The sequence below is a fragment of the Mauremys mutica genome, chromosome 6, assembly GCF_020497125.1.
Source record: "Mauremys mutica isolate MM-2020 ecotype Southern chromosome 6, ASM2049712v1, whole genome shotgun sequence".
NCBI lineage: Eukaryota > Metazoa > Chordata > Testudines > Geoemydidae > Mauremys > Mauremys mutica.
The window spans coordinates 42,034,941-42,059,740 of NC_059077.1; the positions used below are offsets into that span (position 1 = coordinate 42,034,941).

Genomic DNA, 24,800 nt, shown 5'->3' on the forward strand with positions numbered 1-24,800 from the left:
ACCTATACAGAGGTGCCGCATTGGCTTGGCCAAACTTGGCTCCAAGTGGGGACGGAGAGCAGCCACCATCAGAAGGATTTTTAATCATTGCAAGATCTGCAAAGAGACCAAACAGTCCTTCTGATGCGATTCCCCCAGACTCTTCAAGCAGGAAGTGTGAGGGTCGCCCCTGGGCATAGGCTTATTACAAGCTGCACCGGGTTTAAACCCCAGGGACTGAGGCATGCCCTGGTGCCGGGGCAGAGGGAGAAGGGTAGGGAAAATGGGGGGTAACCCCCAGAATAATTCCTTACTGGAATTCTAACTATACAATGACTAAACTAACTACAACTAACTATTTACAGAGAACAGTCTGAAGACCACTAGGGAGAAGGCTTGCCGAAGCAAGAGAAACGAGTGTTCCAGCTAACCATCACAGGCGGTAAGAAGGAAGGCAAGACCCTATATACAGCGACTCCAGGGGGTGCCTGAGCCAACCCGACAGATACCATTAGGGGAAAAACCTTCCAGCTACTGTGCACACCGTGTGCACATACCTAATTGGAATCGACATGAGCAAGCACTCGAAGAAGAACTGCAGATCATGTAAAATGTACCCTATTCTGCACTGAACAGCAGTTGATTTCCAGGTGAAATTTCCAGGTGTTTGTTTTGACCTAAACTGTTTGGGTCAAACAGGGGGTTGTTAGGTCAAACATTTCAGTTAATATAAGGTGAAACTATGAAATAAGGGAAGAAGCCACTGAAGTAACCAGGACCCAACCTACGTCAGGTCAAAATCAATACCTTAAGTTGCATCCAGAAACTCTGAATATCTTTGGAGAGGGAAATATCAGTCTAAAATAGCACACTAACAAATAGCTGGCTTTAGGACAATAGAGCTATTTGATTTTTGACAGACTATTTTGTAGATTAAACTGAGGTAGTTTATTAAACAACCGTAGGCACATCTCACTGCCAAGCTTACACAGGCACATCCAAGTGCCGTCATGTGCCCCATTCCATTTCTTTCTCTCCTTGCTCTTCATCACCCCCATTCTGCCTCCAAACCATTCCTCTCTCTCTGCTGATCAGTCTTAAAATGTTAGCATGCTACATCCAAGCATGCAGCATTTTCACCTATTGCAAGATGCTAAACATAGGTAGAAGTTTATCACTTACTCAAATTCTGTGGCATAATATTTGAAGAAGCCCACTAATAAGTCTCCAAGAGTTGATCCATTTTTGGAGAGGTAAGGAGGAACGGTGCGTGGAGCTTGATGTACAAGGTGCAGCTGCATAGTAGGACTAAAAGATTCCTGTCAAAATAAAAGAATAGAGAATATAGCCTTTTGTAAAGTACATGCTGCATGACTGCACTTAATCTAGGTGCTTTCAAGATCACACACACCAGAAAGTTGCCCATCATTTATTTAACAAGTGCTGTAAGTGTACATGGCCCAGTTTCTATTTACTAGTGAAGTGCCCTATTGTTCCTCCTACTTCTCTGTTGCATACAAGTAACTCCACTGACCTCAAGGAAAATTAATCATCCCCTGCATGGGGACAGTCAGTCATGTTATTGCCTGTGCTCCCTTTCCTTTCATGAAGCTGCCTAAGAACTGTCACATCAGAAAAATCTCAAAATTGAATTTTTATTTGCATACCCACTATGACAGATAAGGTCTGAAAGGGAGGGGAAACTTGTTTCATATTGCATAGTTAGTTTTAAACCAGTATGTCAAACCCTTCACTCTTATGTGACCTTGCATCTTCCCATACAATGATTTCAAAGACTGTGGTAGCATTTCCTCTAATCAAGTTAAGTGAAAACATTAAAAATTGTTTAACAATCAACATATACCTGACTATATAGTCCATAGCGCTTTGGTTTTTCCACCATAAATATTGGAGGCTGACCACAAGAAGAGTTGCCTTTACTAATTCAGAAAGTTCTCCACCCAAGACTAAATAACTCAAAAAAAAATTAAACAAAAGAGAAAATTTAAGTAACAATTTAACTTTCCTAAACATAAGCTGGGCATGTTAAAATAGCAGCAAACAACTGCCAGTCTTGCCATTTTGCATATAGGTCCTGTATTATTAATTATTATTATGTTTAAGAGAAACTTGTACCGCACCATATCTTGCAAGTTCGCCTCAGAATATGGAGGCATGGCAGAAGGAACCACAACAAGGGGGATGCAACTCATCCTTCTGTTCCTAGCTAATGCAATAGGTTTGAAAACCCTGTAATATGAGGGCCCATATGAAAAGATTCTAGTTCTTGAATTGCAACTTTAATACTAATTGTATTACTTGTTAAAAAGAAAATGTATAGAAATTAACAGACTTCTGAAAGCAATCTTGCAGCTGGCAAGAGAAGAAATTAGCAAAAACTGAAGGAACCTCTTCAGGGTCACTTATTTATTATTCTGTTTGTTATTCATTTCAATGTGCCTGCTAAGCTTTCAGAAAATAAAACTGAAATTTACAGCAAGCTTCTCTCAAGTTTAGCAATACTCCAAAAAGGTTTTTGAGCACTATCTCCATGTTCGCAATAGATAACCATTTGTAAAATGATCAGGTGGTTAGATCACCAGGACAGGATTTGGGACTACTGGATTCTGTTCCCATTGTTGCCAGCCTTGCTGTGACACCTTGGATAATTAACCCTCTCTGATAAAGAGCACTCTACCAATTACCAAAAATATTGTTCCTCTTCTACCTCACATAATTATGTCATGTATATTCATTTATATTATAATGTCCAGAGGTCCCCATCTAATACCTTACAATCTAAAAGACACAGGATATACTAAGGGCAGGGATGTAGATATCATATACAAGTAAAGTCACATTCTCGATCAATAGGCACTCAGTAAACATCTAAAGATCCTGCAGCGTTCCATACTGTTTTAACATCAGTTTCACCAGAAATGTAATACAGTACCTGAGTGGAAGCTATCCCTATAGTTTGCTGTGGGTGTGAACAAAAGAGCCACAGCATATAGTAACAAGGACATTAAGATATTTCCCCCTCCTCACACACACAGGTTGACAACTGGGGCTGCTGCCCTCTAAAAATATAGAAAAAAGGTGAACATAATGAAATTGCTATTGCAGACATTTACTACGTCTACGTTTACATGCTCTTACTAGACACTTCTGAAAGGGAATCTGGGATTTATTCAAAACACCAAGATCTTCCCAACTTCAAGAAAAATCCACTAGTCTGCACTGAGGCAGTCATACTGAACTGGTAAGGAATTAGGCTAAGGGAGTATTGCCCCATTTATTTTACAGATTAATAAATGAGCTATTTTCATTAGTGCAATTACTAGCTCACACTTAGATCGGCACCTGACCATGGAAAATATACAGGCATCAATCTAAATTAACGAAACTTGACCAATATTTAAAGAATGTGATTATGACAGTCCCTAGTTTTTATTTATGGAGCTAAAACAAAGAATATCCAGATTGCCATGAAAAGTAATCTACTGCCAACAAACAGTTATAGTAACACCATCAGTCAACACATCAGGCATCACCAGGGTAAATATTTTAGCCAAGAAGAAAGCACAAACATACACAGGAAAAAAAATAAAGGATGGGTGAAAAAAATATCAGATACCATTATCACTAGAATTTTTTTTTATGTTGGCAACCAAAGCTTAAGAAGATGTATTTAGGAAAGCTAAGTTCATAGACAACTTACTCATAATATAGACATCCTAAATGTTATAATAATCATATAACTGATTGAATTTTCAGGTATATCTATTGTGCCTGCCTCTTCACTAAATTTACTGCTTACCAGCAATCACACAAGCACCAGCATAGCAAATATGAAAAAGACTCCTCCTGTGACAAGTTGGAAATGCACCCCATTCAAAAGATCCAAAAATGCCAGTCACTATTCTCAGCCGATAAGAACAATTCTTAAACTTTCTGAAACAGAAGCCCTGTGTTCTAATTTCTGCTTGTCACAGTGAATAATTTTTTTAAAATATTTTTTTGAAAACTGAAGTCAGGTTTTTAAAATATATGTACTATTTTTAAAATAAGCCTGTTTTAAATTTAATTTCATGACAACCGATTATCTTTTTATCGTAATCTTGTATCATTTAAATAAAAGGTATGTTGAACTAATGAATCCTAATATATTTTAACTAATAAGTTAAGGGTGCTTTTCTAAAAAACAGCAGCAAGGGGAAAACATTTAACTAAATTTGGAGGTCAATCTTTATAAATACGGCACAATGTATCATGTATTGTATTGCCTATTTTCAGGCTTAATGACGTGAATACTACTATTTATTTTTTTCACCAAATGCCAGTACTTTGTTGTGCAGTGAAGATCTTGCCTTAGTTGTTGAATAAATTTATGTTAAACTAGCTATATAATTGCTTAAATAAATGTGTATAGTTATAGTGTGTGCTCCTGTTTTAGCAAGAAGTATTACCAAAACTAGGCTAAAAGCTGCATTTAGCTGTACAGTAAATAAATCAAATCACCATGTTTTAATGGTTATACCAATGAGAATGAAATTTTCATTTTGAAAATAACTAAAAATGTACAAATGGTTAACACGATTTTCCACTTGCTGATTTAGTGATTTAAATCAAAGAAATTGATCATCAATCCACCCTCATTCCTCCAAAAAACAAAACTGCACATCACGTATTTGACATTACTGCCAGGAAAATGTTTAAGAACTTTGAGGATACTCCCACATCTCCATAAGGTTTCCCAGGAACTCCAAAGGCTGCTGATCACCACTTGACAAAGTTAATCAGGCAAAATACCACTCTTTAAAGAGATAACTGGTGTGAGCTTGCAAATTCTTTAGAACTGAAATTCATTATTACAGCGTTATGCATTGATTGAAGAGCTAACAAGTGTCCAAGGATGGTAGCTCCCACAACTAAAACAAGCTGTTTCACTGACAGAGTAATGAAAATTAAGGACTACTTCAAAGCTTTTATATAATGTATAAGATAGCACACTCTAGCTTTAGCTGGTCATGAATTCATATCTTGAAAAGTAACATGCATGTGCAAGAATTCCTTCCTCCCACTTCTCCCTTTGTAATTAAATAATTTTCCTTCTGACAGGTTTTAACAAAATGTTCCTTATGTGAATACTAGGCAGCTAAAAAGAGAGTGTTACCTTTTTCCGTGACTGGTGTTCTTCAAGATGTGTTGCTCATGTCCATTCAGCTTAGGTGTGTGTGCTCACCACATGCACCGATTCCAGAAGTTTTTCCCTCTGCAGTACCCGTAGGGGACCAGATGTGGTGTCCCCTGGAGTGGCGCGCATATGCAGTGGCATATAAGGCACTGCCCACCCCCTTGACCCTCAGTTCCTTCTTGCCAAAAACTCCGACAGTGGGGAAGGACGATGGGTTGTGGAATGGACATGAGCAACACATCTCGAAGAACATTAGTTACAGAAAAAAGTAACTGTCTTTTCTTCGAGTAATTGCTCATGTCCATTCAACTTAGGTGACTCCCAGCAGTACCCCTGGAGGCAGGTAAGGAGTTCACGGACATGTAGATTGCAATACAGCTCTGCCAAACCCAGCATCGTCCCTGGCCTGCTGTGTGATGGCATAGTGGGCCGTGAATGTGTGTACCAAGGACCACGCCATGGCTTTACAGATGTCCTGGATCGGAACGTGTGCCAGGAAGGCCACTAAGGATGCCTTCGCTCTAGTCGAGTGGGCTCTGACGATCAGTGACAGAGGGACTCATGCTAACTCATAGCGGGTCCGAATGCAAGAGGTAATCCAGTTAGAAATCCTTTGCGTGGACATGAGGAGGCCCTTCATCCTATCAGCTGTAGAGATGAAAAGCTGAGTAGACTTACAGAAAGGTTTTGTCTGATCTAGGTAGAAAGCTAGTGCCCTTCTTATGTCCAAAGCGTGAAGGCACCTCTCTTCACTAGTCTCAAGGGGGTTAGGGCAGAAAACCGGAAGAAAGATGTCCTGGCTCATGTGGAAGTGGACACCACCTTGGGAAGGAAAGCCGTGTGGGGTCAGAGCTGGACCTTGTCCTTATAGAAGACCATGTACAGCAGTTCTGAGGGCAAGTCTCCGAGCTGCGAGTCCTGACTCGCTGATGTCACCGCTGGAGCTGGACCTCCTCCATACAGAAGGTTCTATGGCAGTTCTGAGGTCAGGGCTTGCAGCTCGGAGACTTGCCGACATCACCGCCACCAGGAAAGTTACCTTTCACGATAGATGAGATAGGGAGCTTGAGGCCAAAGGCTCAAAGGGTGGACCCCTGAGCCTGGGCAGAACCAAGTTGAGATCCCACTGTGGGACCGGGGACTGGACTTGAGGCAAGAGCCTCTTGAGGTCTCTAAGGAACATGACCATCATGTCATGGGAGAACACAGTCTGCCCCTGGATTGGTGGATGAAAGGCCAAAATGGCCACCAGGTGCACCCTGATGAAGGAGTGTGCCAAGCCCTGGTTCCTTAAATGAAGCAGGTAGTCTAAGATCAACTGCACCAAAGAATGCGAAGGGGAGATGCCCCGTTCGGCCACCCAGTGGGAGAACCTCATCCACTTTGCCAGGTAGGTCTACCTAGTCAAGGGCTTTCTACTCTTGAGAAGAACCTTCTGGACACCATCTGAATAGGCCCGTTCATCCAGGTTCAGCCTCGCAACATCCATGCTGTGAGGTGGAGGGATGCAAGGTTGGGGTGCAAAAGTTGGCCATGATCCTGTGACAGCAGGTTCAGTCAGTTTGGCAGGGGCTAGTGAGGGACCTAGGACAATGGCAGAGAAGCTCAAGATGTGGCTTGCTGGTAACCAGGCGCAGACCTCTGGAGGCACGCACCCCCCAGCAGGAGTTTTGGAGTCGGAGCCCGGAATCTCCGCAGCACCAGTACCGCTCCAAGGACAGGTCAAGGGACCGACAGTACCATTCCCTGGACTGTCGTCAATCCCTCAGGGCAGCATCACTGCGTGCAGCTACATCTTCCCAGTTTCTGGCAAACAGAGACTAGCGACACCATCCCTGCCCATCCTGGCTAATAGCCATTGATGGACCTATCCTCCATGAATTTATCTAATTCTTTTTTGAACCCTGTTATAGTCTTGGCCTTCACAACATCCTCTGGCAAAGAGTTCCACAGGTTGACTCTGCCTTCTATGAAAAAATACTTCCTTTTGTTTGTTTTAAACCTGCTGCCTATTAATTTCATTTGGTGACCCCTAGTTCTTGTGTTGTGAGAAGGAGTAAATAACACTTCCTTATTTACTTTCTCCACACCAGTCATGATTTTATAGACCTCAATCATATCCCCCCTTAGTCATCTCTTTTCCAAGCTGAAAAGTCCCAGTCTTATTAACCTCTCCTCATATGGCAGCTGTTCCATACCCCTCATCATTTTTGTTGCCCTCTTCTGAACCTTTTGCAATATATCTTTTTTTGAGATGGGGTACATCTGTACGCAGTATTCAAGATGCAGGCGTGCCATGAATTTACACAGAGGCAATATGATATTTTCTGTCTTATTATCTATCCTTTTCCTAATGATTCCCAACATTCTGTTAGCTTTTTTGACTACCGCTACACATTGAGTGGATGTTTTCAGAGAACTATCCATGATGACTCCAAGATCTCATTCTTGAGTGGTAACAGCTAATTTAGACCCCATCATTTTAGATGTATAGTTGGGATTATGCTCTCCAACGTGCATTACCGTACATTTAATCAACATTGAATTTCATCTGCCATTTTGTTTCCCAGTCACCCCATTTTGAGAGATCCTTTTGTAGCTCTTTGCAGTGTGCCTGGGACTTAACTATATTGGCAAAATTTGCAGAGGATACAAAATTGTTCACCTCGCTGTTTTCCCCTTTTTCCAGATCATTTATGAACATATTGAACAGAACCGGGCCCAGTACAGACCGCTAGGGGACACCACTCTCTACCTCTCTCCATTCTGAAAACTAACCATTTATTCCTACCCTTTGTTTCCTATCTTTTAACCAGTTACCAATCCATGAGAGGACCTTTCCTCTTATCCCAAGACTGCTTAAGAGCCTTTGGTGAGTAATATATATTCCCATTCTACATGCCTTATTGGAAGGGAACACAAACCTCCACCCAACACAGCTAGTTACTCAAAAGCAACACACACAAGGAAACTCTGGCCAGGTAATTTTTTCTTTTAAAAATCTACAATTTGACATTATCAGCATAGAATCTAGCCATTCTGGTGTATCTTCCCTCACATACCTTTTCAAAGGGTGCAGCTGGAAGGAGGGAGGAAAATACAAAGTAGCCACTAATAGCTGCCTCATTCAGAGGCAAATACAATGCCAGACCCAGTGCAGATTAAAGGAGCTTAAAAAAATTAATCGTGATTAATTGTGACATTAAAAAAGTAATCACGATTAATCACCATTTTAATCGCACTGTTAAACAATAGAATACCATTTGTTTAAATTTTTTGGATGTTTTCTACATTTTCAAATATGTTGTTTTCAATTACAACACAGAATACAAAGTTTACAGTGCTCACTTTATATTATTTTTATTACAAATATTTGCACTGTAAAAAGATAAACCAAAGAAATAGTATTTTTCAATTGATCTTGTACAAGTACTGTAGTGCAATCTCTTTATCATGAAAGTGTAACATAAAATGTAGAAATTTTTTTTTACATAACTGCACTTAAAAATAAAACAATGTAAAACTTCAGAGCCTACAAGTCCACTCAATCCTACTTCTTATTCAGCCAACTGCAAAAGGACAAGCTAGTTTGTTTACATTTACGGGAGATAATGCTGCCCGCTTCTTATTTACAAGGTCACCTGAAAGTGATGACAGTTGTTCCCATGGCACTGTTGTAGCTGGCATTGCAAGATATTTACGTGACAGATATGCTAAACATTTGTATGCCCCTTCATGCTTCGGCCTCCATTCCAGAGGACATGCTTCCATGCTGATGATGGGTTCTGCTCAATAACAATCCAAAGCAGTGCAGACCGAAGCACGGTCATTTTCATCATCTGCATCAAATCCAAGAACAGAAGATTGACTTTCTTTTTTGATGGCTTGGGTTCTGTAGTTTCTGCATTCGAGTGTTGCTCTTTTAAGACACACCTCGTCCCTCTCAGATTTTGGAAGACACTTCAGGTTCTTAAACCTTGAGTCGAGTGCTGTAACTATCTTTCGTAATCTCACATTGGCACCTTCTTTGTGTTTTGTCAAATCTGCAGTGAGAGTGTTCTTAAAACGAACATGTGCTGGGTCATCATCCGAGACTGCTATAACATGCAATATATGGCAGAACGTGGGTAAAACCGCAGAGCAGGCGACATGCAATTCTCCCCACGGAGTTCAGTCACAAATTTAATTAACACCTTATTTTTTGAACGAGCATCAGCAGCATAGAAACGTACCCTCTGGAATGGTGGCCGAAGCATGAAGGGGCATATGGATGTTTAGCATATCTGGTACATAAATACCTTGCAACACCAGCTACAACAGTACCATGTGAATGCCTCTTCTCACTTTCAAGTGACATTGTAAATAAGAAGCAGGCAGCATTATCGCCTATAAATGTAAACAAACTTGCAAGTCTTAGCAACTGGCTGAACAAGAAGTAGGACTGAGTGGATTTGTATGCTCTAAGATTGACATGGTTTTGTTTTTGAGTGCAATTATGTAACAAAAAAGTCTACATCTGTAAATTGCGCTTTCACGAAAAAGATTGCACTATAGTTCATGTACAAGGTGAATTGAAAAATATTTATTGTTTATCTTTTTTGCAAATATTTGTAATAAAAATATTATAAAGTGAGCACTGTACACTTTGTATTCTGTTATAACTGAAATCAATATATTTGAAAATGTAGAAAAACATCCAAAAATATTTATAATAAATTTCAATTGGTATTCTATTATTAAACAGTGAAATTAAAACGGTGATTAATCCCATGTTAATCACTTGCGTAAACTTGGATTGACAGCCCTAGTTTTTAGTGATTACATTAATGTGAAATGCACTTGAGCATCCTGAGTTAAAGTTTTTTGTAGGGTGTTCCTTATTTTCATTCTAATTTGTAGTTTAATTTGTGTAGGAGTTACAATTTTCAGATCAATAGTTAAATACTTAAGTAACTACATTCTTGGTGGAGAAGGTGGAGCCAACAATATACTTGCAATTTGCTAGCAGACTGTAGAAGCCAAATTTTTTATTATTTTAATACAAGATTTTGATTAGAATATTACTACTTTTTATGGTACTATATAGTCATAAATTAATCCCAAAAGAGTAATTGTAATGGCTATTAACCATATAATACCTATACTGCCACCTCAAATACAAGTGCCTATCTGTGAAATTACTGTCACTCGAACACAGTTAAAAAGAATCTACAATGCCTTCAGATTAAAACAGATGAATTCCCACAATATGTTTTCCTAGGCAAGTTCTACTGCTTTGGCAAGTCCACAATGTGAACACCTGCATTTTGTGAGAGTTCAAATAAACCCTAGAAACACTGAGGGTGAGGTAATATCTTTTATTGGATCAACTTCTATTGGTGAGACAGACAAGCTTACACAGAGCTCTTTTTCACATCTGTGTAAGCTCAATAGTTTGTCTCTCTCATGAACAGAAGCTGGTCCAAAAAAGATATTACCTCACTCACCTTGTCTCTCTAATATCCTGGAGCCAACACAGCTATGACAACACTGCATTATAGAAACATGTTCAAATGATTTTTTACAAGGAACAAATTGTAGGAGTTGGTGACACTCAAAAAATATATGCTGTACAAAGGACAACTAAATTTCACATGAATTGCAATATTTATATGACATAAAACGTTGACCTGAAGGCAAGTTCAGTTATATTTAAATACACATACTATAATATTTACAAAAAATGATAAGAAACTTCAGATGTAATGCAAAAGTGAAATCACCAAAAAAGTGAATCTTGAGAAGAGATGGAAAGATATAAAAATATAGTAATATTTTTCTAAAGAATAAAAACACAATGTAAAAATAAAATATACCTTTAAAGACTAATTGTAGCTACCAAGTCAGCAGGGTCAATGGAATTGAATAGAATTGCAAATTCTGAGTTTTGTATTCTATTTCAAAGTTTTCCACTGTTTCTTGTTAATCTTAACTGTGGTAACGGCTTACATTGGACTACTGTGAATAAAAACTGCTATATGAGAGCTGGATATTATTATTTCTCCCTGCTGTAGAGAGTCAGCAATTTTGAAAGCAGCTCTTTCTGCTGTCAGTGTGTGATGGTAGCAAGCATGGTTTTCTGAAAGTTGATTCAGCACAATCTGGACAGCTAACTGTCATTATCAGTAACATCATAAAGAGACTAAGAGAAGAGACTGAGTGGAGTTATAGGAAAAGAGACAGAAATGAGGAACAAAGAATATGAAGGCACAGATGGAGGAGAAAAGACAAATGTTAGGGAGAAATATGAAAAAAGTGATACATAGGAAGAAGAAAACGGAGTAAGGAAGGAATAAGGAATGTCTCTGAACAACTTAAATACAGAGTATAGCCACTCAACAACAACTTCCTTTTCTTTTCCAATTGAATATCTGTAAAAGGGCAGGAAGCAGTCAGTCAGTCAGTCAAAGAGCCACCAGTTAAGGCCCTCATCCTAAAAAGAGATCTAACAGCATGGACTCTTATGCCCAGAAGTCCCATGGGAAATCAGTGGGACACTGCCTGGGCATACCAGTAAGTGTCCACACACACACACACACAGAGCCCCCTGATGGAATTGAAGCCTAAAGTCATGAGAAGGTCGCGCACAATCCTCCATATTAAATATGCAAGGTTGTCCTCTGCTGGTCTAAAAATTTGATCAAATGGAGGATCCAAGTGACTCAACAGCTAGGCAGTTGGCTCTCTCCCTGGCCCTTTCCTGCTGCTGACAGCCAACAAGAATAAAAGCACTGCTGGAAGCCGTATTAAGAAATAGCAAGTGGAATGTTATACCAGACTAATATATGCAACTGATAAATTTTCAGCACAGTACATGGTCGATTTGGTGTGCAGCTCCTATTAACAACAATGCAGCACATTGTCTGATCCTGTGTTGAAAGCTGATCTTGTATGTAACTGAAACGGTTTATACTAAAAAAGGAATGATCAGAATCAGCAGATAACCGTTCTGCACACAAATGAAATGGCATTGAGTGTTCCAATGACCATGCCCATAAGCTATATTTAATTTTGCCCAATACTGATTTAAGTATTCACATTAATATTGTAGATAATCAGTTTTATATACAAAATATGATGTAATAATAATTTATAAGAAACACTTACTGGGTAATTTTTTTGGAGGGATGGAAGGATGGGTTCAGGTAGGGCTATAAAAAAAAAGTTTAAAGTTGCTGTGATTCACATAATTCACAGAAAACAATATTGTATCAATTACACCAAAGGTGTGGACTGAAAGTCCATGATAGAAGCGTTTACTTTGAATTTCACTTTCATGTACTTTTGTGAAATTAAAATTACCTGCATAAACTTTATATAATTATTGTATATCTCATAATATGAAAATTATTCAGTTAAATGAAAGTGTTATCAACATATTGCTATTTGTAGAATAAACATATGAAGACTTCTATGTCAGCTGGACACTGTTTGCATTTTAAAATTCATGTTAATTCTAAATAATAGTGGCCTACAATAATGACTCCAAAAAGGATAATCATAGCTTAACTCAAGTACTTGGATCTACCCTAATATGATTATAACATGCCATGGGATGTCTTTCAGATTCTAGATAAGTACACAGTTCTTCAGATATAAAATCTGCCACGCTATGTCATCAAAAGTAACTAAAAATAAAATAAAATGGCCCACATATCCAGTAGCCACTGCTGACAAAAGCCCTAGAAGATTATGTTCTGCGCTATTTCCTGCTTTTACTACACAGCTAGCAGTGTCCCAAAGCCATGTGGACATTGGTGATGTTAGTGCACTAACAAATAAAGAGGTAATTTTAACTTTAATAAAACCCTGAGGTGGTCGAGGGAGTTGTGTTTGGGGGCGGGGTGGGGGGGGGAGAAGAAGGGGAAGAAACAGGACACACACAAAGAATAAAAATAATGGGGCAAATATTTATCTTCCATATCAGATGGTGTTAAACATAATAGAGAGAGAAAAAAAACCCACAAAAAACAGTTGAGTTTCCATTTAACGTTTGTACCCCACTCATAATTTATTAGAGCTGCAGATCTGGTAGCTAGCTCCTTGTTGCACTAAAGCTATGATGTCACTCCATCAGCATTTTTTAAAACAGTTCATCTATACCAGGGGTTCTCAAACTGGGGGTTGGGACCCCTCAGGGGGTCACAAGGTTATTACAAGGGGGGGGTCATGAGCTGTCAGCCTCCATCCCAAACCCCACTTTGCCTCCAGCATTTATAATGGTGTTAATATATAAAAATATATAAAAAAGTGTTTTGAATTTATAAGGGGTGGGGGGTCACACACAGAGGATTGCTATTTTAAAGGGGTCACCAGTACAAAAGTTTAAGAACCACTAATCTATACCATTCCTTAAGGAGAATGATAAAGTTTAGCATCTAGAACTCAAAACTGTGTCTCAGAGGGGAACAATAATTAAGATACCCTTTGTTTTGGGGAACTGAGAATTGGACCTGCAGAATTCTCAGCAATAGGACTTTCATATTTTCAAAAAGAATGCTACAGTGACTAATTGAGTTGCTAAGAATAAGATCACAGCTGTTTTAATACTCAAGGTTTCCTTTGCTTGTGGGCGTTCGGGGATATGAAGGAGCTATCTTATTTCTATGACATCTTGGAGATTTCCCAGCATTCTGTCGGAATGACAGGAAAGGAAGCAAAATCTGAGCCATCTGAGTGCTCAAGATATTTTCATCTGAGTCTACATCATCAAGAGTCTAGGGCTATAAAGGGGGTCAGTAATCACATTTGCCATTTGAGTTCTTCTTTTCCTGCAATACAGTGCAGATGGACCTGTTCATGTAGGAAGGTTAAAGCTCAAGAAACGTGTGTACCTATAAAATAAACTCAAGCCATAGGTCAAAAAAGATTTCCACAGTAGCATGGTTGGCAAAGAGAAAAAGGAAACAGAACAGAGATTTGATTGCACTAGGGAGGAAAGATGGACTCAATTTTACTGGTAAATGAAATATTTGCTTTTCCTTTCTTCTTCCCCTATACCTCCTTACTAGGATTTTTGTAGGTAAAGTATAAAATTAGGGAAGATAAGCTGTTTCCAATAGCCTCCTACCAATGTGTGATCAGCGGTTGTGTGTTAGGTAATCTTGCAGAAATAAAACATTAGGAATACAACCACTAGCAGCTGTGCATATATCCAGAGACACATTGCCCCAGCCGTTTTAGCCCAGGAGGTTGATCTAACAAGCTAAAAAGCTCCCAAACTATGGTTTGTGAATTGTTGGTTCTCCTTGGGGAGCTGGCTAATCACATGGTGCTGCTTCTCCAACTAATTTCCAATTGCTTAATAATATTAGGAGATAGCAAAACACACATTAGGTTCCTAATAGTTTCCCACAAACAAATGCAGTGGCTGTCACAGGTATTTTGTGCAATTATCACCTCCTCACAAGTAGTAGTATCATTGCAAAATATCTATGTATATAAAATCTATGTATTTCATTGTATCCCCCTTCCCTACCATTTGTAGAACACTTGTCTTCATAGACTGTAAGCTTTTCAAACCAGAGAGTGTGTCTATCTGTGGCTTTGCACAACACTTAGTGCAAAAAGTTCCCCAGTGTGAACCAGGAACTCTTTGGGTGCTACTGTAATACAAATATTAAAATAAAAAACAAAATAAAAAGTGAGACCCTTGCCTTCAATCACCAACTGAGGCAGCCTACTTACACTGAAAGCTTACCACTGATCACATCAAATGGTTTATAACTTTTGGGCCAAATCTGTTTTAAAGACTGCTAAATGGCATTCATAACTCTTTGAAAATACGTTTTTCCCCCTCTTGCACACACTTCAGCTTTCTTATTTTGAACCTTAGGATCTGAAGGCCCACAGTGATTTTGATCCTATAACCCAAATGGCCAGAACTGACATAAGACCTCACTGATTAACTTCCCAATTATGTCATTTTTTAAAATTGGCTGCTTCAATGATTTACATCCATTCCACCCAGTTGCATGCAAACAATATAGCCATTTTTTAAAACCTGGAAGGAGCAAGAAACTATTCTGGAAACACTCCAACACCTACCATAAGATTTCTGAGTCACAAAAAAAAAAAAAAAAACAGACTTAGCAATATTTTGGCTAGTGATTCTTCCCTTCCATAGACATCTCCCCAAAGGAACCTATAGCAGACAACCAGACCAAGAATATACTCATAATAGGACAACACGGACTAACTCTTACATTTAGTGCCTAGATACCATGGTGACTGCTACATTAGGAATATCTACATAGTCTCGGCAGGATAGAATTGAGAGGTAACTCAATTTAACTGGTCATGGAATGACATATGCCTTTTAAATTGCTATGCTTATAGATGTTGTCTTGCTACAATAATCAGAGCCATCAACCTGGTTAACTGTGTTTTTAGTTAACTTCTGAATTGTTGTAAAAAGTTTGCAGAGAAATCATGGTATCACGTGCTCTTTGAGACATTTTAGTAAGTAGTTAGCTATACATTCTAGGCTGGATATCAGACATCCAGGCCAAGAAAATTATGTAAAAGTGAATAAATAGAGCCATGTCTATCTTCCTACCTGCGGGAAAGAAAAACTAAGCAACCTGAAAGGCAGCAAACTGATAAAAGAAAAACTTAAAAATACACACATAATTTGCAGGTAGAACAGCAAGGGATTTTTGTGGCCAAGAGCTTAGTAGGATTAGAAAAAGGATTGATATTTATATAGATAAGAACACGGAGTTACATTAGAAAAGATTAAAAACAAGAATTTGGAAGGAATACAAACCTTCATGCTTCGAGGCATAAATCAGCCTCTAACTGGCAGAGGCTACACAGAACTTCCTCTGAAGACAAGTTACTCCATAACTGTACACCTCAGAGTTTCTTGCACTGTCCTTCAAAACATCTGCTACTGACCACAGTTGGGACACAGGATACTGAACTAGGTGGACCACTGATTTGATATAGATTCTCTATTCCTATGTTCCTAAGCAGGCAGAACAGCTTAGGAGATGATGTAGAGGGATTTCTTTAACATAACAGAGCAATATAAGTATATGGGGGGAAGGAGAGGAGGGGGACCATGAGCATGCAGTTCAGTCTTATGCTTACAGAAGCAATCGCTGCCCTGCACCATTCCCCTAAATTTGCAACAAGGAGCCTCAACTCAGCAGCCCTGAGACTTACCAAATACAGACAGAAATTCAATATTTCAATACATAAACTACAAGAAAAGATGAGAGACTAAGGACATTTAGGGACCCCAGCAGTTCATGATCACTGAATATACCAGTCCCTTAATGAAAAATCAATAGTAAGGAAGCTCTCATGAACTTAAGCTCTGTTTGCATGAATTCACTGCGCCTCAGTTGTTCAGGTCCTGGGAAATCAGAACACAGAGGAGGCCACCCAATAACATACAATCCCCCTTAGGATATCCTGAAGACATTCCTGAACACAAAAATAACCTGAAAGCAGAGCAGTTAACCAAAATCTACCTCTTGTAAAGTGAAAATATTAAGTTGGGCTTGAGTTTATTTTATAGCAATACAAGGTCCTCTAAACAGATTTTTATTAAGAATTAGTCTGCCTCCAGAGAACAGGTCCATCCTCACTACATAAGAGGAAGCACTAAGGAAAAAGAATACAAAAATAATTTTCACTTTATCCTCAGCCACTTCTATCCGGTTACTTGAGATCTTAATGTTAAAAAAATGAAAGCTAGGAAAATATGACTTTAAAAGGGACAATTTCAAAAGCTGAAAACATACTTACTTTGTAAATAGTGCAAAACCATCAACACAAGACTATAGCTGCTTAAAGTACCACGACTGGCATCATTTATGTCATGAAAACTCGCCCACTTCTTGACCACCAGTACTAATGGACGAACTCGATTCTCAACTGTAAGTAAAATAAATGCTCATCAAAACAAGCAATTAAGTAAATTTTTAACTAATTATCAATGCTAAAGTTTTTATATTCCCTCCAGGTTAACATGACACCACCTACTATACGTTGCCCTCCCCTTTTCCTGCCTAGTACAGAATTTCATTAGTTATCCCAGTGCTACTGTCATCTTACCAGAACAGGAAATTGTATTCATGCTTACTTGAAAATATCCTGTCTTTGAGTAATAAGGATCACAGATCCATTACAATGGATACTTCAGCCTGGTTGCAACTGGGGAACAGAATTGGAACCACCAGTCACTAGTAGCAGGGGAATGCCCCGCCTCCTGAAGTTGAGATAACTTCCACAGCTAGGATAATTCAAATCTGTTTTCCTAAATTACGGATGATGTTAAATATACTTTGAAGAAAACAATTTCTCTTATTGCAGAGCATGGTAAATTCCACATAACAAACAAACACAAATTCTTCGATGTTATTCTCTACCCTAGATAATCCATTGTTTCCTAAGTAAGTCTTATAACTTGAAGAAAGGAAATTTTCAGGTAAACATGCATAATTTTTCCTATTCTTCTTTGTGCTAAGGTCCACAGATCAATTACAATGGGATTTTCATAGCAATGTGCCTACAAGGTAGAAAGCAGGATCATCCTTTAAATATGGACTTCTAAAAATAAGTAAATGATGTATCTCTCTTCTCTCTCTTCCTGGGCATTAAGCTGTGGAAAAAAATTCTGCCAAAAGAAAGGAAATGTCATCAGGTAAGATTGGATAACCAATATGCAGAATTTGGTTAACTAATGGCCATCTAGCAGATCTCAATACAGAACACAACTACTCTACCCTGAGATTGTCAGCATGCCTAAAAGGACTATACTTTGTTGCTTAGCCAAAGGAGGAATATTTTGAATTTCCTTAAGGAATTAATGCAATGAGATTGTGAGGGCTACCTTTCCGAATTAAAAGTACAATACTGAGTCTGTAAGGAGCACAATGAGGTTCCTGAGTCACACTCTATAACCTTGTGGGGTTGGAGTAAAGTTGATGCCTTAATAAAATATTTAATGTTGGATTTGTTTTTTCTTAACATGCTGAGAACACATTACAGAGACTTGGGTTTATTGAGCTTCTGGACAGGGGCGGCTCTACAAATTTGGCCGCCCCAAGCAGTCATGCCCGGGAGGCGCCCCCGAGCCGCGGGAGCAGCGGACCTCCCGCGGGCATGACTGCGGAGGGTCCGCTGGTCGTGCGGCTCGACTGGACCTCCCGCAACTGCGGGCGGTTCGCTGGTCCGGCAGCTCCGGTTGAGCTGCCGCAGGCATGCCTGCGTGAGGTCCAGCCGAGCCGCGGGACCAGCGAACCATCCGCAGTAACGCCTGCGGGAGGTCCACTGGAGCCGCCGGCCGAGCGTCCCCTCCGCAGTCATGCCTGCGGCAGGTCCGCTGCTCCCGGGGCTCCGGTGGACCTCCCGCAGGCATGACTGCGGCAGGTCCGCCGGCCCAGCCTGCCGCCCCCCCGGGAAAGGGCCGCCCCAGGCGGGTGCTTGCCCCACTGGGCTCTGGAGCCGGCCCTGCTTCTGGACCCCAAAGAGAAGTCAAATAGAACTTATTCTGGTACAAAGCCCTTAGTTTAATTACCATGTTAAACCAGTGAAACATAGCCTTGAGTTCCCCCAGAATGGCTTTATTTTAGGAATATAAGAGTGCCCAAGCAAAACATACTTCATCCAAGCATTCATTTTTAACCTTTATGGTCCTGGATGGAGGACTGGTTTTGCACTAACAGATCTCCTGTGTGAGACAGACACACCGAAAGATCCAATGCTAGGTTAATCAAGCCTGAGAGCCAGAAAGGCATAAACAGTAATACTGCCACTGTCTTGTTCCTTTTGTATTATCTTGGGGAGCTGTGGAAAAGGTGGGAAGATATATAGCAAGGACTTTACCCAGCTTTATGAGATGTCATTCACTACTTCACATCTTGGATCCTCACACACAGCAAGGTTATAAGGTAAGTGAGATTTTTGGGTGGAGGAGCCAATTTGCTAATTTGACTTTTGCCATATAAATCTTGGTGTTCATTTCCCCATTGTTGGGCAGTGCACATAGACATAAGAAACTTTGTTCACCCTTCAATGAGAGAATCTCTCGGAGGTAGGCCAGATTCTGTTCTTCCCAATTATTATGAAAATCTTATCTGACATGCTGACTGTCTTGACCAGAACAGGTTAGTTATCCATGTAAAATATAAGAGTAAGTGCTCTGAGACCCCAATGAACCACTGTGTTCCAGCTAGTGGGTGATGTGCTCTCTCTTTCTGGTATCCATTCCCTGAACTGAATCAGAAAGATCCCTTGAAAAAAGAAGTCTTTGATTCTCTGCATTCAACAGTTGGGGGAGTGAAGAGTATATATTTGCAGCTAGAGCTCTGCCAACAGATGATATAGGGTGATACCTGGAGTTACTGGACAGGTATATGAACTCTGGATCATTGAAGCATGCCTGTGTTTGAGATCAGAATTTCCAACAGGATGCAGTAAGAATTCGATTTTCCTGTGACACCACTTGTTTTCCTTATGACAATCTTCATACTCTGTTTACATTCTTCCAAAATGAGACTTTGTACCTGGCAGTATTCTCCTCAGCATAGGCCTATGATTAACTTCCGTGGCACCATGTGTCTGCATCTGTCCTGAATCAAGGACATAGTAGGAATTGTATCACTCTGTATATTTGCTTCAGCCTTCTCTTTGTACAGACCCTTATCAGAAGAATTGGCCGGGAAGAGATAAGTGAATTTCCTTCTCTAAAGCCAGTATTATTGCCAACATGGTCCTGGAAAGAAACCCTGGGAACACATGTAAATTCAAACACAGTAATGACTGAAGATAGGAAAAGAAACAGGCTGCCCTCCATATGCAAACATAAAAATTGTGGATGGTAAAATGGGAATGCTTTAAAGGCAAGCCTCTACTAGAAACTTAGATGTTTCAGATATGGCCCTGCTCTCCTTGTCCCGGATTGTGAGGCTAGAAAAAGGATGGGAAGGGTGTTGCAATGCTCCAATTTGAAGTAGATGATGATGATTTTGTTCATGTTGTGGCTTTTGCATTGGTTACTGAGACTGGGAATGGGACAAAGATGTTCTTTAAATTCTCACACAGCTACACTGGACATTGCCCAGAGGGGGAAGCCGGTTACCTCATTTGATCAAATGCCTTTTTTGTCCGCAAACTGAAAAAGCCTGGCACTAATCAGTGGCCTAATTCCAGACAGGGCTGACAGGCAGGTAACTTAGGCAATATGTGACAGCTACCGACCCTGCACTTGTTCTAGCTACCATTTGCAAAGCGGTAGCTTTTCCTGCTGTACTTCACAGACTGCTCCAACTTGCCAAATAGCCTGTATTCCTTTTTTCTTTAGTGTCTGGAAGAAGTATAAGTCAACTCTTCTGATGACTGAATAGCCTCAGTTTTCCATAATTTTTTCGATTATATCACTAAGATAGCTAGGATCTGATTTGCCTGAGCATCTGATCCCAAGGAGCAAAGCACTATATACCTGCATCAAACAGATTTGATTCCCACTCTCTCCCCAAGAGAGAAGCATTTAGGCATAATTTTTAGGTTGAGAAAGACCACGTTAGTGCTGCTTGTGAAAGTATGCAGGGGTACTTAGAGTGCTATATTTACTAGTTTATTTTGGTTTGCCTGATGCCATCTAAGAGTTTTCATGCCCAAAGGAGGGAGCTGAGATGATACCTGTGAAAGGCCTGTATAGTGAAGTGGTCACCCAGGTAAAAATCTCCACCAGTTGGAAACACAGACTCCCTGGTCACCAAATAGCCACATTTATCTTGGGTAGTGAAAGCAGATTAAATTTTGTCTGGTGCACACCGAGGAGGCCTTCTACCCTTATAAAATTGAGTCAAGGGTAGAAAAAAGTAAACAGTGATCCAAGAGACCCCTCACTGCCTGACTATTATTCTGTATCTGGGCTGCTGTCCTGCCATTAGTCTACAGCTACCTGCTACGAGAGAGGGAGAGGCAGTGGTGAGACATGGCAACCTGCAACAGAAGCTAGGAACAATAATCTGAACATTAGGGCACGGTGACCTACAGCACCAACTGGAGATGACAGCATGATACTTTCCCAATCTTTTTGGTGTACAGAGAATCCCTAGCGTCTATTACATCTTCCCAAAGTGTATCAAGAGGGATATACAGCTACAAGGCAGCTGCAGACCAACTAGGGATAGCTTTAAAATATCCAGTACTCTATCGACAAAAATCTATCCTCTTTTTGTTTGAGAAGGGAGGGAAATGTTAATATATTTTACTCTTTGTCTCTCTAACTCTGCTTTGAACTGCTGGTCTGAAACTGGGGTGAAAGCATCCCTAGAGGAATCAGCACATCTGTGTCCAATCTTTCTGCTTATCTTCTCTGGGAGGGTGAGCAGAAGATCTTGGTGCTGAGGATTATCTGATATGCTTCACTCCATGAAGGTGAGCAGGGGAACCAAGCACTGATTTTATTATTCATTTATTTCTCCTTTGGGAGTTTGTCCCCATAATCCTGCTTCAGAGGGGGGAGTGAAATTGGGCTCAGATTGCAGTGGGAATATTTCAAGGGGCTACCAATTTCCATGATCTCAGAGATGCTGAGGTTATTTGTCTCTCTGCCCTAACACAGCCCTCTCCAGGTCTCTCAATGAAGGCACTAGCCTTGGGCTCAAGAACAGTCTCCCCAGCAGCTCTAGCCTCTCTTTTGCATGGGATCCACATGTGCCAGATAAATCTGTTTTCCCCAGGGGTGAGGGGAGTCTCACCTGGGATGTCAGCAGGGATCTATTCAGGTTGGGGGCTAGTATAGAGGTAGCAAGAGGGGGAGGGAGCTGGGCCCAAAGGCTCCTTACTGCATCCTAAGGCACTGGCAGTGACTGTGCTGTATCTGCAGCCCCCCACATCAGTGAGCTGCAGGGAAGCGGAGGCAACTGAGCTCTGCAGTCTGAGGTGTGGCTGCTAGTGTGGGCTGAAGGAATGCTGGCACAGTCTTCCATCTGGCATATTGAACTTCTGGCTTCAGTCTCTTCAGGGAGATGGAGGGGGCTGCTTCCCCCAGAGTCTGTTCTTTCCCAATCCTGCCTGTCCCATTTTCCTACTTGGGCAGCATCTTGTCCAGCACCACCAGCCTCTCTAATCCTGTCTGGCTCCTCTCCTGTCAGGGGAGAGGGGCTAAGGTGACCCCACCCGGACTGGGAAATTGCACTCTGCCTGCTGAGCTGGTCAAGCTCCCCAACAAGACACAGACCCTTTCATTTACCTCTAGCTTTTCTCAGGCTAGCTCTCTCTGCAGGGGTGCCAGCTGCTCCAAACACCTCAGAAGTGGAATCCGATCTGAGAGGACAATCTCCCCCAAAATCAAAGGCAGGCTTGGGACTCTGCTAGGAATTAGCCAGACTAATTATTCAATGGAATTGTCAGCCTAAACCTGAAATATTGTTTGGAATTCCCCTCAAAGAAGCTCTGCAGTAGGAAGGCAGAAAAAACTGGGGGACCTTCAGGGAGCAGGGCATTCCGCTGCTCCCAGTGACAGATGGTGCAGGTTCTGCCCCCAAGCTGCAGGCAGGCTGACACACCCACTGTAATAGATCTGTGGACCTTAGCATGAAAAAATATACATTTTAACTGTTGAAAGTTAAAAAGATTAGTCATATTAAACTACACGACTTTTCTCCATATAACTGATCTTTTAAGAATTGTGGGTAACAAGAATTACTGTACCTATTTTAGTTACTTAGTAAGACAGATAACATCCCAATATGATTAGATACTAGCACATGTGTAATAAAAGCTAGTTTAAAGTAGGAGAAAATTCTCTGGGAATAAGAAAATATAAAGACAACTTACTGTATGCATAGGTTCTGAGAAGGAATGTATTTCTTATTCCTACAACATTGTTTACATTCAAGTCAAACTCCACACAGCTATGGGGGGGAAAAAATAAGTCAAATTGTATCACACACATTTTTCAAAATAAGACATAACTACAATATATTTATTATCATCCTGTCATTGACTGAATTAACAACTATGAGTTTGTTAACTGGAAACCTGAGTTTAAGATAAGCCTCTAGACTTTTGCTTCTTGGGTCAATAAAAGCTGTGAGGATGTCAAATGTGCTATTTGCTTCATTATTGCTCATGCCTCAATTATGGACTTGAATTCGGTTGTGTCTGATACAGCTAAATAATACTGAAATTGGAAGGTATACGATATGCAAGAAGAATACAGTCCAAACCAATAGGATGGCTTAAAATCCTATGTTTTCGTATTAGCCTACACATTTACATTGACAATATTTAATATATATTCATTTGCGAAAATACTTGGGTTTGATGAAGCATCTTTTGAAATCATTTCGGATTCTGTGATGTTTTAGTTTGGAATAAGTCCCTGAGAAAGGGAGAAGGAAAACACAGGTAGAAGGTTTGGAAACACAAGGATCTTCCTAGACAATTCAGGTTCAGATTTAATTGATCCTACGCTGGGAACACACCAATGTGGCCACACACACTTCAGTGTCCTGGTTGTTTCTTAACTCTGCAGTGGTGTTTGGATATCAAGCAACAAGCACTTTAGAATGAGATTTGTTTTGTACAAAATATGCAAGATTTGCTATTAACTCAGTTTCTCCATTGTTAATCTGACTTCAGAGTGTGCGTTTTTTATAAATTTCACATTAGCAGCAGCAAAACGAGCGCAGCAAGAAAAGCATAATATGCCTATTCCCAACTGACAAATTTTAATTGTAGTGCCTGTATGAGACTGGAAAACTCTAGATTAGTGACAGCATCTGAATTTACAGTCAATGAAGAACAGCAACGTTTTAATCTAGAACAGAAAGGACACACTGCAGATGGACCAGAAGGGAACTCAAATCAATGATACATTAGAGATTCAGAACTGATTCAGTCAAATTTTCTCAAAGTGTCAAACACTCCTTATTTTGCTTTGATTTTAACAGCCATCTCCTTTATTTTTTTAATCTATTTATGAAGCTTTAATAGGTTTACAAATTATTGCCATATAGGTATCAAAAACAAAACAATCATTTTAGCAGTGAGCTTTTGTTTAGAGAAACATTACACAGTAATATAATCATGAGATCGCTGTTCAATAACCTCTGTTTGGGAGAAAATTCCTTTTGCATGTTACTTACATTTCCTTTATAATAATTTATAGGATTATTTGTTATATTGGTGGAAACAGAAGTATGCCAATTAAGCTATCAATTCTGAATATCTGCAGAACACGCTATACTGGTAAAGGAATTTTTATTTTGTTAGTTGCTTTAAAAACAGCCCATTGTATCCGACATATTATTTGAAAACGTATATCAGAGTTAAATCTTACTCTTTCAGAAGTCAGAGAACAATAAAGCCCCACAAAGTAAACAGAAAATCATCAGAGTAGGAAGTTTACACGTTTGAGTTAGTATTTGGTAGATATTGTAAACAAATGTGAAAACACCGCTGGGAATATTAGTGGTCATTGAACTGCACTGAACTAAATATGCTTCCTGGGAGCAGCTGGGAAAAAGAGAAGATGCCTGGTTTATACAGGGTTAGTCCTCTAGGTAGTCATTGCCTGGTTCATTTTTTTAATCTCTGTATGGGTAAGTGCATGGGT

General features: G+C 40.0%; 1 protein-coding gene across 3 annotated transcripts in view; it reads right to left on the minus strand.

Annotated features, from left to right (window-relative positions):
• The window catches only part of TENT2 (terminal nucleotidyltransferase 2), a 74,023-nt gene that overhangs the window by 20,986 nt on the left and 28,237 nt on the right, over positions 1 to 24,800 (minus strand). For all 3 annotated transcript variants that reach the window (XM_045022116.1, XM_045022118.1, XM_045022117.1), the window contains exons 9-12: positions 23,018 to 23,094; positions 16,973 to 17,101; positions 12,323 to 12,366; positions 1,162 to 1,298 (exon numbers count right to left, since the gene is read on the minus strand). In XM_045022116.1, the coding sequence (XP_044878051.1) occupies positions 1,162 to 1,298; positions 12,323 to 12,366; positions 16,973 to 17,101; positions 23,018 to 23,094 (387 nt within the window). The remainder of the gene's footprint in view (positions 1 to 1,161; positions 1,299 to 12,322; positions 12,367 to 16,972; positions 17,102 to 23,017; positions 23,095 to 24,800) is intronic.